The 15,293-nt window shown below is 45.7% G+C and overlaps 1 protein-coding gene and 1 pseudogene across 1 annotated transcript; both read right to left on the bottom strand.

The window, feature by feature from the left end:
• Nucleotides 1-1,304: 1,304 nt before the first annotated feature.
• LOC123137024 (receptor-like protein kinase HSL1) lies at nt 1,305-5,284 on the bottom strand (annotated as a pseudogene).
• A 347-nt stretch (nt 5,285-5,631) lies between these two features.
• LOC123137025 (cysteine synthase) lies at nt 5,632-8,018 on the bottom strand. The gene is made up of 7 exons (XM_044556559.1): nt 7,799-8,018; nt 7,583-7,710; nt 7,269-7,471; nt 7,074-7,202; nt 6,629-6,787; nt 6,308-6,501; nt 5,632-6,193 (listed from the first exon to the last, which is right to left on the bottom strand). Exons 1-7 carry the CDS (start codon nt 7,877-7,879, stop codon nt 6,062-6,064), a joined length of 1,026 nt encoding a protein of 341 aa, XP_044412494.1. The 5' UTR covers nt 7,880-8,018; the 3' UTR covers nt 5,632-6,061.
• Between the last annotated feature and the right edge of the window lie 7,275 nt (nt 8,019-15,293).

The following is a 15,293-nucleotide window of genomic DNA, read 5'->3' on the forward strand; positions in this document are numbered from 1 at the left end:
TCCTCATCTTCGCAATACATGTCGTCATCTTCATGCCATGAGTTGCCATGGTCGTCGGCCTCTTCTTCTTCGTGGACACCATAGTGGTCCGTACCATCTTGGCCGCGACCGTCTTGGCTTTGGGTCTCGTCGGGATTGAAGCCTTGGCCTTGGCCATCGGGGTGGAAGGCCTGGCCATGGCCCTCGAAGATGACGCTCTCCATAAATGCGGTGTATTCAGGGTCGTCGGCCGTCGGTGTCGGGATTGGCATTTTCTCAAACAGGTTGCGGGCGCCGGGAAGGTTAGCCGTAGGATCGACCGGGGCTGCTTCCTTTGCATCCTATCGGACGACTGGCCAGCGCCACTGAACCCAGGCATGACGTTGAGGTCGATGACAGCCGGGTTGGGGGGAGTGGCCGGCGCGATCACGCTGCCATCCGGCGGCGCATGAAAACTGGCCGTCTCCGGTGTTATGGAGGAGCTCGGCGACTGGAACTGCAGAGGACGGCCGGCCGACGAGCCTGTGCTCGTCGCGGCCATGGCGGATGCGGAGAGAATGGCCGGCCCGGTTCAGCACAACCCTAGCATGACGAGGGCCTGCGTCGTCCCTGCTTGCGTGGCCTTGGCGAGGATGACCTCGTTCTGGTCAACGGAAGCCTTGTGCTGCGCGGTCGCGGCCTCGGCGGCGTAGTCGGCAGAGGCTTTCTTCTCCGCCGCAACGGTCAGTCGGGCCCTCCTCTTGGCCGATTCATTGTCGAGCCGCGCGGACCATTTGAGGTCATGCCGTTGGAGTTGTCCTTGATTACATCAGAATCAGATCCTACCATGTGTAGTATCTAGAAGATTTCATGATTAAACTTAGCACACCTCTTCTAATGGAGAATATAATTACTATGTTTTTTTTTGAAATAGATTTACATTACATTCACACACTTCTACTCTATTCTAGACTCTTCCATACATGCTCTTGCTCCAGTTATGTTTCTCTCTTGAAGAAAGAGTAGCAATTTATGTTTACCTTGTGAGTTTAGATATTTTTTTCAAGAGGCAGCTAGAAGTTCAGATGTTTTATTGTGTTTTTTACCAGTAGTTCTGCGTAAGCAAGCGTCGTGGCCTAAACATTACCCTATAAATGCCAAGTGTTCCTTTAGCACATCAGAGCATAACCTATCTATTCTTCTCACGATAATATGCTAATTTCCCACCCACTTTGATCAGTACCAGCCTTCTAAAGAGCTAAATACGGCACACACACACACACACACACACACACACACACACACACACACTGGCCAAAGAAACCCAGTGATTTTGTAGTCCAACATCCATATCATTTATGTACATTTTCAGCGAATATTTGGTCTGTATATAGAATAATAACTGCGTGCATTTTCAGTATTTAGCCTGGAATTTGTCTTTCAGCAGTTTGTGGCTGCAATACTTATACACTTCACAAGATTTATGTCGACACAAAATGGATAAGGTAAACTAGCATGTGAAAGAGTGAAAATGAAAATCACCTAGTACATCATTTGCACCTGGAAATTCTATAGATTATACTCCATCAACCGGAATATTGTTATTCCTCTACGTCTTCAGTTAGCCTAGGATTCTAGAAGTGACGTTTCTTCAGAGACAACATGCCGCGGGCTTCTTTCCCTGGATCTATGTTCAAACCGGAGAAGAGCGTACAGCACATCCTTCATTGATGGCCGCACTGAAGGCTGCCCACCTGTGCAGATCACACCTAGCGTAAACACTGCGAATGCATCTTCAATGTTGGCTGGATCTCGAATGTCTTCATCAAGAAGATCAATTGACAGGCCATACTCTTGATACTGTCTCCATGCCCATTCTGCCAAGCAGTACTCCAAGCCTCCATCATTTGCCACCCTCCCCGTTGTGAGCTCCAACAGGACCACTCCGAAGCTGTAGACATCGACCTTCTCATTCACCTTAAGCCGGTATCCATACTCTGCAAAAAAGCTAGTCTCCGATTAGCACATGGCACATCCTAAATATATACTAGTTTGAGTTTGCATTTCTATTTCTTACCTGGTGCCATGTAGCAAAAGGTACCACCTATGCCAGAAATTGACTCAGGATCTCCGGTTTTGAGAAGAATCCGAGCAAGCCCGAAGTCAGCTATCTTTGCTCTGAACTCGGGGTCCAGAAGGATATTGGCAGACTTGACATCACAGTACACTATGGCGGGTGAACTATCATGGTGCATATAGCAGAGACCTCTTGCCGAGTCGATGGCAATTTGCAATCTGGTGGGCCAATCCAAAGGTGCCAGTGAACCAACTCTATCCCTCTGATGCAGCCACCTGTCTAAGCTACCATTTTCCATGTACTCATAGACAAGAAGCTTTGCCTCTGAGCTTGAGATGCAGCAGAGCAGCTTGACAATGTTTGTGTGCCGGATCTCACCCAATATCTGGACCTCTGCAAGGAAGTCCTTCTCGAGCTTGTTGTCAAGGTTCTGGGCGTTCCATATCTTTTTTAACAGCCACCATTCTACTACCACCTTCTCCATCCACAACACAAATTCGGTACACCTTGCCAGACCTGCCACTTCCAATCCAGTTCTGCTCACAGAGCCCAGAAAGAACATGATACTCTGTGAAATGCAGTGCATGGAACTGGGTCAGCTTCCATGATAGAGGATCTTGGGTATTCTTTTGCCTCTTTAATAGCAAGAAACCACCAACTGCCGAACCCACAAGCATGATACTGGCAAGAACAAAAAAGAGGGCTATAAGCCTCCTGGAGATATCATTGTTGTTGTTTGCTCTTGCGCTGCAAATCGGGAAATTAGGGATGGAATTATTCGATGAGACACAGAGGCCTGGATTGAAGAGGAAGCTTCGCTCATATGCTTCGTTTTGCAATGATGTTGGAATTTCCCCCGTGAGTTGATTCATGGAGAGGTTTAGAAAGTTCAGTTTTAACTTATTGATCGCTTTTGGGATCTCGCCAGATAGCGCATTCGAGGAGAGGTCAAGGATGGTTAGCCCTGATATAAATCCAAATGCTGCAGGTATAGTACCAGATATCTGGTTTCCACTTAGATTAAGTGAGTTGAGCTTTAGCACTCCAATTGTCATGGGTATTGATCCAGTAATTTGATTTCCAGAAAGGTCAACATCTGTTACCTGTGAACAACAACAACAACAATAACAAAGCCTTTAGTCCCAAGCAAGTTGGGGTAGGCTAGAGGTGAAACCCATAAGATCTCGCAACCAACTCATGGCTCTGGCACATGGATAGCAAGCTTCCATGCACCCCTGTCCATAGCTAGCTCTTTGGTGATACCCCAATCCTTCAGGTCTCTCTTAACGGACTCCTCCCATGTCAAATTCGGTCTACCCCGCCCTCTCTTGACATTCTCCGCATGCTTTAGCCATCCGCTATGCACTGGAGCTTCTGGAGGCCTGCGCTGGATATGCCGAAACCATCTCAGACGATGTTGGACAAGCTTCTCTTCAATTGGTGCTACCCCAACTCTATCTGTTACCTGTGAAATACCCAATAAATCCCAGGGAATTTCACCAGAAAGAGAGTTGTTTGCCGCACTGAATAGTTTCATTTTGCCTGCTAAAGTTGGAATGGGACCAGAGAATCTATTGTTGCTTATGTCAAGACGCGTGAAGTTCCATGGTAGCTGGGTAGGAAATGTGCCAGAGAAATTGTTGTTTTGGATCATAACCACTGTTAGCTCATTTGTCACCACTGACCAGAGGCTCTTGGGGAACTCTCCAGTAAAATGATTGTTGTACAGCATTAAATTGTTCAACCGATAGCAGCCATCTAGCGATTGTGGAAGCTTTCCAGAAAAGTTATTATTAAACACAACGATGTCATATAACTTCCTGTTGGAGCAAAGATCAGCTGGCAGCTCGCCCGAGAGATTATTGTTGCAGACCTCAAGATTGCCTAGTGGTGAGTGCTTACCAAGCTCTGGTGGAAGGGAACCAGATAACATGTTCTCAAATAGCCGGATGTCTCTGAGATTCGGCAGCAAGCCAATGCTCGGCGGTATTGACCCATGAAGTTGATTCGTGTAGAGAAACAACACCGTAAGGTTGATGAGCCTACCAAAGTCATCTGGTATTGTCCCTGTTAGTTTGTTTGAGGACACATCAAGCTCCACCAAGTTTACGGCAGTGACACTGGATGAAATCTTGCCTGTGAAACCGTTGATATACATGTACAGGCACCGAAGCTTCTTATGCTGCCATACCCATGTCGGAATTGTGCCTTGCAGCATATTATTTGACACACTCAAGAGGCTGAGCTCTGTGAGGCTTGACAGGCTCTCAGGGATCTCACCTGTCATGTTCATACCTGACAGCCACAAGTATGTTAGGCGTGTCAACTTGCCAAACTCAACTGGAAATGGAGCTGGCAGAAATGGGTTTTCCGCTAGTGTCAGCACCACGAGGTTTGTCAGATTGCTGATGTCCTTTGCTGGGTAACTTCCGTTGAACTGATTGTTGTCGAGGAGCAGTGACTTGAGCTTCGGAAACCATCCAATGGATGGTGGAATTTTGCCCATGATATGGTTGGTTGATAAGTTGAGATGCTCTAGCTTTGCTGATAAACTGTGTATGTCAGCTGCGAGTTTCCCACCAAAGGCATTGTTGGAAAGGTCTAGGTACTTCAGATTGGAGCAATTGTAGAGTATGGTAGGGAATGAAGTAGAGAAGTTATTGGAGGAGAGGTCCAAGTAGGTAAGATTCTTGAGGAGGCAAAGGGATGGTGGGATTGGTTTCCTAAAGGTTTGCTGTGGAAGGGAAATGGCAGTGACCTCACCTTTTGTGCATGTAATTCCTCCCCAGCTGCAGTGGTCAGAGGAAGTAAGGTTCCATCTGCCAAGCACAGGTGAGCTCCCCCAGTATCTCTTGAGCCCCAGAAGGATTTGGTGTTCATCACTATATTGATATGTGGACTCTGGGTAAGATTTGGGTAGTAGTGAAATCAGTGCTGTGAGGAACAGCAAGAAGCTAACACAGTAATTGTTAGCCATGTCTGCTAAAACTTTTGGATTGAAAATCTCTTGCAAGCTTTGGGTGGAGAGGGGCAATGCATGGTGGACTCGCCTTTTGCAGTCTTCTCTTGACGTCTCCTGCTTACTGGTCAAGATGTCCTCCTCCACAAAAAACTAAAAAAGAGCTACCCATTATTTATCAACACTGGAACTATGTAATCGTCCTCCACATGTAATATCTCTCCCCGCCCTCCCTGTTATTAAGATATTATATGAAAGTCGAATTTATTCCACTCTCATTTGAGAGTGCGATACAAGGAGGTATTTTGTGTTTGGGAAAGTCCGAAGAAAAAATTATTTTGAATCTGCCTTTTCCTTCTTTCCCTTAAAAAAATAACTCAAGAAAAATCCAATTATTTACTCTACAAGAATTTTTTTATTTTGCTTTGCTTGGGAAAAATATCCAAGACAGTTAATCAGATATCTTGATGAATTTAGTTTCCTTTTCGACAACTTTCATTTGATTTATTTTATTTCTTATAAGCATTATGGTGATGGATAAGTCTGAGGCGTTTGGTTTGAGGAATTGGTCAGTGAATGGACGTAACCCACTTTGAGGAATTGAATGGGTTGCTCCATATCACCATCTCATCTTTCATAAAAGAATAAGTCTAATACTAAACAAGGGATTGGGTCATACAATGATGGACCAGCCCATCCTGTGATGAGCTAATTCGTCAAACAATCACACAATCAATACCCTCTGTGACCTGGCATTATAAGATACTCCCTCCGTTCACAATATAAGATGTTTTGAATATTTCAATATAGACTACATACAGACTGAAATGGGTGAATAAACACACTAAGACATGTCTATATACATCCGATTCACACAAAAGGTTAGAGCATCTTATGTTTGTGAACAGAGGGAGTATTTACTTGTCACGCTAGTGCATTTCGTTTTGTCTCCTAACAAAACAGTGTCTGGTATTTGAGTAACTGAGACCTCCGCTTCTTATAAGCCAGTGTAAGATAACACTAGACTTCTGGATCACCCCTACGGTGTCATTGCCTTGATATGGACATCAGAAGGTCATGTTGACGTTGACGCACTCTTCCTTAACCTGCGCAAAGAGCTCCGAGTTCAGATACCTCTCTGCACCACTGGAAAACATTGTCACAATCATCTTTCCCCTGTTCTCCTCTCTTGATGCAACCTGTCAGGAAGGGCATGAATCAGAGGACTGGATAAATAAGTGGATTTATATAGCCTTCACTGTACTATCTGCTAAAAAATAAAATCCTAGACTCTTGGGAAAAAAAGAGCTTGCCTTTAAGCAGGCAGCTGCATTTGCCCCTGAAGATATGCCAACAAGCAATCCTTCTTCCCTTGCCAATCTTCTAGCCATGTCCATAGCTTCTTGAGTAGTTACTGTTACAATTTCATCTATCTGGGATCTATCCAATATTTCTGGGACAAAACCAGGCCCTATTCCTAGGATGTTGTGGAAGGCTGGCTCGCCACCTACAGATCATAGGCAGGGAAGATCTTACTTATTTACAAGCAAAGAAAGGTAGCCAGGTTTATAACCAAACATGTATAGTAGGAATATCATTTATTCAATATATTTATCATAGTAGTAGTTTCTTGCCTGAAATCACTGGACTTTCAGCTGGTTCAACGCATATTAATTTTACAGATGGGTTCTTCGTCTTGAGATACCTCCCCACGCCTGTGATGGTGCCTCCTGAACCTGAAGCAGCTATAAATATGTCCACTTTGCCTGCTGTATCTTTCCATATCTCAGGTCCTAAGGACATTTAGTTCGATGCATTAGTGCTGAGGTTCAGTTTTTAGCCAGGAATCTTAAATAAAAATAAAGAGTAGAAATGTTGCATGGAAGTGTGATCCTGCAGAGGCCAACACCACATAGCAACATTTATTGCATATCATCCATCAATTTATTTCAACATCTTATAAGTTAGTCAGTCCGTAGTCTTCGACTGAGTTTTCCTTATAGTCAAACAATCTAAAGTTACTCAAACGCTACTGCTACTGCATCCAATTTAGTTCAAATATATTGTGTTACCACTTACCAGTCCATCTGAAGTGGGCATCGGGATTTGCAGGATTGGTGAATTGATCTAGAACATACACATCTTCCACATCCTTCTTCATCTGTTCTACCCTATCAAGTAAAGCTTTGAATCCATGCTGTACAGCATCTGCAGGAGACAAGCATGTTACCATCTGGCACGTGATATGAGGGGCATGGTACCTCAGCTCCTTACCAACTAATACCACTTCTACGCCAAGGTATCGCATCAGTATCTGCTTATCAAGCGAGAGTTTAGCAGGCATGAGGGCGATGAACTTGTATCCTTTCTGAGCAGCAATGAACGCCACGCCGATGCCAAGATTACCACTTGTGACCCCCAGCAGTGTTGTGATGCCAGGTGTGATCAAGCCTTTCTCCTCTGCATCTTCAATCAATCTGCAAATTTGTTCATCCATTCATATTGCTGTCGAGACTCATGACGTTACGTATGGTAGATTTGAGGTGAAGAATTTCTTCCTGGGAAGGAAAGTAAAAAAGAGCAGCCACCTGAGAGCACTCCGATCCTTCACAGAGGAAAGGGGCTGGTACGGCTCAATCTTCCCAATCAGCCGAGCACCTATGCTGTCTTTCTCAGTGATGTTTCTCAGTTCTATCAGTGGTGTCCAACCAATGAGCTGGAAGGCATAGAATTTACTTGCAGATTAAAGATAACAAGCTTTGTACAGTGAAGGAATAATGACTATATACAGAGAAAGTAGGCACCTGTGTGATGTTGGTGGCAATGCACTCCCCCTGCGAGGACAGCAGAGATGGTATCCCTTTCCTTCCTTCCTGTGGCTCCATTTCTCTGGTACTAACTCTGCAACAAATAAAACTACTAGAACTTAACAAGCTCGAATGTCTTGGACAAATGGATGAACAGAAGTATGAGGTACTCCAGCGTTCAATGATGTTATATAGCTGAGAAGTCCCATTCTGATGGTATACTACATGGATAAATTAATACTAAATTTGGAGGTTTCAGGGAAGTTTCCCTGAAACTTCCATCCAGATTTTTTTTAATTGAAGTCTGTTGACATATGACACTACATCAGTGTGCAGCATACCAATCAGATATCAAATTCAGAAACCACCGATTGGTTGGAAGCCTAGAACTTGGAACACAAGTTTCCCTGCATGCCAAGAAACCTCCTATGGGTTGGAAGCCTGGAACTTGGACCCCAAGTTTCCCTGCTTATAGAACAAGACAATCAACCATTATGCAGAGGGTAAGCAAATAATTTTAGAACACCGATAACGCCCACACGTGTGAGCGTTAAGGGATCTGGCCACACGTTTTTTATGGTGTCTAAGAGAATCAGCCCACACGTCTACGTGTGGGCAAAACAAGTAATGCCCACACGCCTCTTTTTTTGTCTCGCGGTCCCTCCCACACGCTTCCGTGTGGGCAAAATCGAAAAGGCCCACACGCCCGTACTCATGGTCCCGCATGCTTCACGTAACAGTCATCATGCGTCCTCGCAGTTGCCATGGTCCGGACCCTCTTCCATGTTCGTTTAACTGCAGTTGTCATGTTGCTGAGCTATAGTTGCCATGTCTGACAACTACAGTTGTCATGGTTGCTCAACTGCAGTTGCCATCTCAGGTCAAGTGCTGGATGCCATTTTTGGACAATTGCAGTTGTTGCCATGTATTGTCTGGTCTACTACAGTTGCTATGATTTGAAAAACTTTAGGGGTTGCCACCTACTAGCACTAGGCAGTTGCCATGTAGTACTATAAAAAAGGCATGTAAAAAAACATGTTCGGGTAAAGAGGGAGTTGCCATCTGCTTACAAGCAACTAGGGCAGTTGCCATGTACCCTGCAGAACACATGGCAACTCGAAGTAAAAAGTGAGAGTTGTCATCTGCTTACAAGCACGCTAGGACAGTTGCCATACACGCTGCAACACACATGGCAACTGACAGCTTTGGGTGTGGGAGAAGAGACGGGCGTGTGGGCGAACTGATAAACGCCCACACACCAGCCCTTTTGCATGCGTGAAAACTGGCTTGTGGGCGAACTGCTAAACGCCCACACCTCAGCCGCTCCGCATGGTGAAACGGGCATGTGGGTGACCGGATGAATGCCCACACACCAGCCCAGTCCTACCTGGCATAAAAAACCTGCTAGAACGCACCAGGATTCGTGCAGAAATGGTTGGACGAGGATCCATGCATGTAGGCGAGTTGCCAGAGGGCGTTAGTATTTCCGTAATTTTAATCTGAGCTGAACCATCGACCATCCTGCTGTATATATATGTTATTAAATACTCAAGGCAGTGATGGATTATTTCGCAATTTAGCAGGTCACAAAGTGCCAAATGTAGCCGTTGTTAGACTCTTGGTCTGTGACTTCGCTGCAAGTTGAGACGACTGGTTACGTATTCATGAACTGAAGATGCTGGGGTAATCAACACAGATTTGGCAAGCTTCCCTGCTCTCTTAAAAGATAATTAGTTAAGGTGTGTGCTATAAAACAACTCGCAGTTGTTTTGTTCATGGCCTTGCTATCAAACCTCCACTGTTTTAGTCAGTGTCTTTAAGAAACGTTTGTTTCTCACGTTCATGGTGTATCGTAGGAAATAAAACATTCATCAGAGCTTTTCTGTCTTTCATCTACATTGTTGTGCTTACAAGGAGGCTGATGCCTGGATTCTACATACGTACTGCACATAAAGTTATAATTTCTAGTAAATATAAAAAATCAAAGATAACCAACCATTGTAGTCAATTAAATCATTTGAATCTGTTTACCAAAGTATCATAAAAGTGACAATTGCATCGTGAGATCGTAGCCTAAAAAAAGCATTGTGAGATCTTAAGCATTTTTTTACCGAGTGGGCGACTACTCCTGTGTCACTTAATGCATGTGGCACCCAAGCTCGATGATGTGCCTTGACCTCGCGCCAACATAGATCAAGTAATTTGGTGGGCTCACCAAGCCACCCGCCAGCTAGTTGGGAGCACCAACCGGTCTAGCAGACCCACAACGCGCACCACATGTGCACGTTCTATACTCTGTCGCCGTCATCTTCCGCCGTTACATCTTCAGGAGTGACCCATGCACTAACCTTGCTAAACTCTTCTGCTGTCGGTGCTACCATGATGCCAGACAGTGCCATCCTCCTGCGCGCGCCCATCAACACACATCCAACACCAAGACCCCATTGTGCTATGTCGCCGAGACCGCCTGCCATCAATGTTGAAGATGCAACACCGCTCCACCTATTGTTCCCTCCAGCCAACACCTGCTCCAAAACGATGCCCCCAAGAGGAAGCACCGTACCGAAGATGTCGTCATCATCCGATCTGGGAGACCCATATCTAAGGTTTTCTCCGGAACATCCCGAACGTGGTGACGCAACATGCAACGATGATGCTTTAACAAGGAAACCACGTCGGAGACGTCGCCATCGTCTGCCATGACCTAAGTCGGCACGGTTTTCACTAGAAGTCGCTGCACTCCGATCTCATCGCTGACTGGATCCGCACGCAACCTCTTGCCATGTAGATGTACGCCTCCAAGCGCCCCACATCAGTCCCATCACTTGTCGCCGGCCGGCCGAAGCCACGCCGCGACGGATCTTACAGGGACGCCGGATCCATGGCCGCCGCCGCCGCCCATCACACAGCAGGGAAGCCCACCGGATCTCCCAGCCAGCCATGGGGTCGCCGGCTACCACCGCACAAGGCCACCCCGCCCGAGCCACCCCAGCCGCCTCATGGGGAGCCGCCGCAACCCTCCTGCCCTAGCACCTTTCACGCCGGGTGCCGCCGCCACCGCGGCCAACGCCGGCGGCAGGAACCTGCCGGAGAAGAGGGCTGGCGGCGCTAGGGTTTGACGCCCCTGGCGTCGCCCTGGGGTGGCGACGCCGGGGGTACATACGTGATAATTAGAAGTATGTCATTATGATTTCCTGTGGCACCCAAGTAACTGGAATAATTAAGCCAAGGAAAATTCAAAGACAAAAGGGGTACTTTATCATGGCATGGGAGACCTGAGATGATCACCTGGCATGATAAGTACTGGTTTGGCAAGAAAAAGGGCTCTTTCCAGATTCAGACAGAGAAATGGTGGGACAACTTCAGGACACTTATTCACGAGGAGTCTGCAGCCTGTTCATTATTCAGTAGATTCTACACTATCTAGGAGACCAGGAAACTTTAGATTTGTGTTCACTTTTCACTTTCGAATCCATTTAGGACATACTCGCCCATTAGGTTCTTATTCGAAGTCACATCGACAACAAAAGTCTTTTCAAACATCAACAACAAATAATTGTAAGGTAACTGTACCACAGTTTCCTTTGTCCATCCAAATTGTGAAATCACTGATCTGGTAGCCTTAGACCTCTTATAGGGAATGAATGATTTGCGTGCGGATTTTGGAGGGCTTTTTATGTCTCCTGTGAAATTATTATGTTCCAAACAGGCCATCAGGCCTCGGTCCTTGGCATCCACACGAAGTTGTACGTGCCTACCTGGTTACTTACCTGCCGAGATACATCCACTGAGCCTCCCCAGCAATCGCCTCCAAACACTGCGCCATCAGGTTGCACGTCCAGAAATGAGGGTTTCCGCTTTCTACACATCATTTTCACAGAAGGAAGAAGTTGCAAAAGTTCAGGGTATTAATACACATCACAGATCACAAGTCACATGGCATGCAGAAAGGCAGCAGTTTGAGGTTCTCTTCGTGCGATGGAGCAATAGTTGTCCGGCTATTCCTACTGTATCCATCAACCCTAATTTTGGAAGAGACGTCTATAAACTGCTACCATAGCATGCTATATAGTTTTTTTTTTGGTGAGACCCGATCAAAATCTTTTTGTTGAAATATTGATGCTAAGTTGAAACTTAACATTAGAACAGTGTCATCCAGCTCTGCTCTAGAGCTTAAGCTGCTTAACATAGTAGCAGGAAAATGTATTTTTTTAAGCCCGGAACTATAGAACAATTCTTCTACGGTAATTTTCATATAGTAAGTTCACTTGTTACTCGGGTGGTAATGGAAACATTGCGCCGTCAATTATGTTAACTAACCATGAAGCAGCACCTACTCTGCTCAGTTTTGAACTCTGTTTTAGCATCAGGACACTTGTAGACTTGTAGCACACAATCAAGAGGTTGTTCACAAGAGACTGCTCCAGTTGGGATCTGATGATCATTGATCGATTCGGTGTGGTACTACTGCGCATCAGGTCAAAAGGTGGCATGTTTTTATGTCACCTCTGGTGGTTCATGTATCGCCTCATCGGAATTTCTAACGAAGAATAATGTGCAGTAGGGGTATGTTCCCGCCTGTGCACAAGAATATTTGAAGTTCTTGGTAGAGCCTATCAACCTATAAAATATCTTCAGGGGTGCTCTCTGTTAACTATCCTAATTTGATGTTTGTGCAGGGGCTAGTCGATCTTTGCACAGCGCTTATGATCGAGTTAATCGGGGTAAAAGTGGCATGTGAACTGGTGTGCTATTCTCCATTTGATTCATTTCATTGGGTTCCTTTTCAAGTTCCTGGAGTTGATGATTACCTCCGGGAAGGGGAGGATGGCTAGAACAGGTTCCAAAAGACATTTTCTCTTGATGATAGTTTATCTTCCACTTCTTCTTCTTCTCCTATTCATTTTTTGTACGAAACTCTTCCCTTGTTCTTGAGTAGACAGTTCTGCACTTATATCCCCAATTGTTGGTAGTCCATAACACATAATTTATGCCAAACTAAACCATATTCTTTAAGATTTTGAAACAGGTGAAACATTACTGCGCTCCAAACTCATCAAGCAGAGAGCAGTTATGGCACAAACAAAATCATGGAGTTTTGAATCTTATTGTGCTAACGCCTGCATATGTATGTAGTAGTGAAAGGAAAATAGTTTCATTCATCCATTGGTAAACCGAAGTTTTGAATTAGATAGCCCTTGTTGCTACTCATTAGCGAGGCTGGATACATGACAAGAAAGCTCGAAACAGGCTTTCGCTCCGCTTTATAGATAAAGCATACGTCCATACAAACACGCCCAAACGAAAGAAGAAGAAATATAAAAGGCCACCAGGGGCAAGCTACGAAGCAGGCGAACGGTCGGAGAGCCGACGCGCGGAAGACAGCAGAGCGTCCAGATAGAGCTGAAGCCGGTCACGATCTCTCGGCCTAGCGAGCGGATGCCAGTGCTGCAAGAAGGCAAGAAATTTGAAGAACAAGTTAGAAAAACGCCGCGGGAACACCCGCTCAATCACCATCTTATTGCGAGTAGTCCAAAGAGTCCACATCATAGCCGCAAAGATGAGCCAGAACAGTCGGCGTTTACGGCCAACCTGAGTGGCCCTTACCTACAGAAACTCTGCAAGGTCATGGGCCTCCCATTCCGGTTCCAGAGCTTCACGAACAAAACACCAAAGTGCTTGTGCTGCTATGCACGAGAACAAAATGTGCGTTCCAGTTTCCGGGACGAGGCAAAGGGGGCAAAGGCCATTGCCCGGACCATGGCGTTTCAACACCTCGGTCCCCGAAGGCAAACGATCTCTGAGAAGCTGCCACACGAAAATCTTGATCTTCAGGGGCATCAGCGCCTTCCACAATGGGGATAACCACCGGAGAACCGGCAACTGGTATAGCGCCTGATAAGCCGAACTAACGGAGAATTCTCCCGAAGGAGAAAGACTCCAAGAAACAGTGTCAGAAGGATCCTGGGACAAAGGAAGAGGGACTACTTCCCTCAAGTCTGCCCATTCCTGCACCTCGGCCGGTCCGAATGAGCGGCGGAACGCAATGGTCCATCCCTCATCTAAAGCAGCCGCAGATACAAGAACAGCCGGGTCGTCACAAATCGTAAAGAGTCTCGGAAACAGTATGCGGAGAGGCTCCCAATCAAGCCAGGGGTCTAACCAAAATTGGGTCCCAGACCCATTGACAAGAAAGCAAGCACTGCGAATATTAACATAAAGTAGAAGAAGCGCAATCCTGTTTGGGTGGAAAAGAACAGGCTGGGGTCCATATCCATTTCATCACCGCAGTAAGATGGCAGCCATGTTCCATTGGCTAACAACCTCCGGAGAAAGGTTCCTGGTAGTGGTAATAGGAGAGAATCTTTCCTCGATGGGGATGGCCACCGCAGAAAGCATGTCAACCCTTGAACCAATATCCACAGAATGTGAACCATCCTTTTCCACTTTGTTCGTTTGTGTTGGTCGATTCAGTGCTCCCAATATTGTTGTCACCGTCATGGAGGTCCTGAATACGCTCATCATCGCCAAGTAACGGCCAACTAACGGTCGGGCACTACATTTCTACTCTTGCGCCATCAAATACCTCGAATGTTTAGCGCCCGCCATACCCCACAGATTGGCCTCGGCCTTTATCTTACCACTAGTGATTACGGTTGGCATTGATGAAACGCCTATAGAACTCTCGCATTCCTCTCTTTTTTTTATTAAGAGGGAACCCGTTGGTGAACGACCTTCCCCTCACTAGCATATATGCATGTGGTAGCCAGTCAGCTGATGAAGATGAGACTAGCCACAATGGGTAGTAACATAGACCAGTAACATGCATATGTTACCGGTCTATGTTACTACCTTTATAGTGTGAAGTAACATATGTGTGGTAACATGCAACACTTTATTTATTAGGCTATAGATTCATCTTGCCTTGATATATATGATATTACTCATACTACTAGTAACTAGATATGTTACCACTTTCCTCTCTTTTCATTTATTGTTTGCGACATCATCGATTTTATCTAGAAATGTGTGATGTTACTATCTATGTTACTCCCACTGTAGGTAGTCTGATAGCCACTACCACTCTGACAAGTAAGTTAGCAGAAATGAGCTCAATCTGACAGGGAAGTGACACTTGTAGTGCATGAAGCCATTCAATACATGAGTGGAAAATACCGGCTGCCCAAGTATCCTGATGGCCATACGACCTCAACAACATCCTACTTGGAATCGTAAGATGCTTGCAAAGTTTATTCCGCTCATACCGGAAAAATTTGACAGCCATTTTACTGTCACTGACCAAGACTGCAGACTTGAAATGGATGATTCGAGTTTATGGACCGCATTAGTGCGGTGGATTTGGTGCATCGGTCTAGTCTGTTAGATTCCTCCTTCGGGTCACTTCTGTTATCTCCCATGTCGGTACGACACGTGCTTTAAGATTTGTGGGAAGGCCACTGATACCCAGACGGAAACAATTACCAAGACCATT

This window comes from Triticum aestivum, chromosome 6B, assembly GCF_018294505.1.
Source record: "Triticum aestivum cultivar Chinese Spring chromosome 6B, IWGSC CS RefSeq v2.1, whole genome shotgun sequence".
NCBI classification, from domain to species: Eukaryota; Viridiplantae; Streptophyta; class Magnoliopsida; order Poales; family Poaceae; genus Triticum; species Triticum aestivum.

Bases quoted from the DNA above. Each gene is read 5' to 3' on its own strand.
- LOC123137025 (XM_044556559.1), bottom strand. From the start codon at position 7,879: ATGGAGCCACAGGAAGGAAGGAAAGGGATACCATCTCTGCTGTCCTCG. The intron at 7,711-7,798 runs GTGCCTACTTTC...TATGCCTTCCAG, and splicing joins TTGCCACCAACATCACACAG to CTCATTGGTTGGACACCACT. The intron at 7,472-7,582 runs GTGGCTGCTCTT...ACAAATTTGCAG, and splicing joins AAGGATCGGAGTGCTCTCAG to ATTGATTGAAGATGCAGAGG.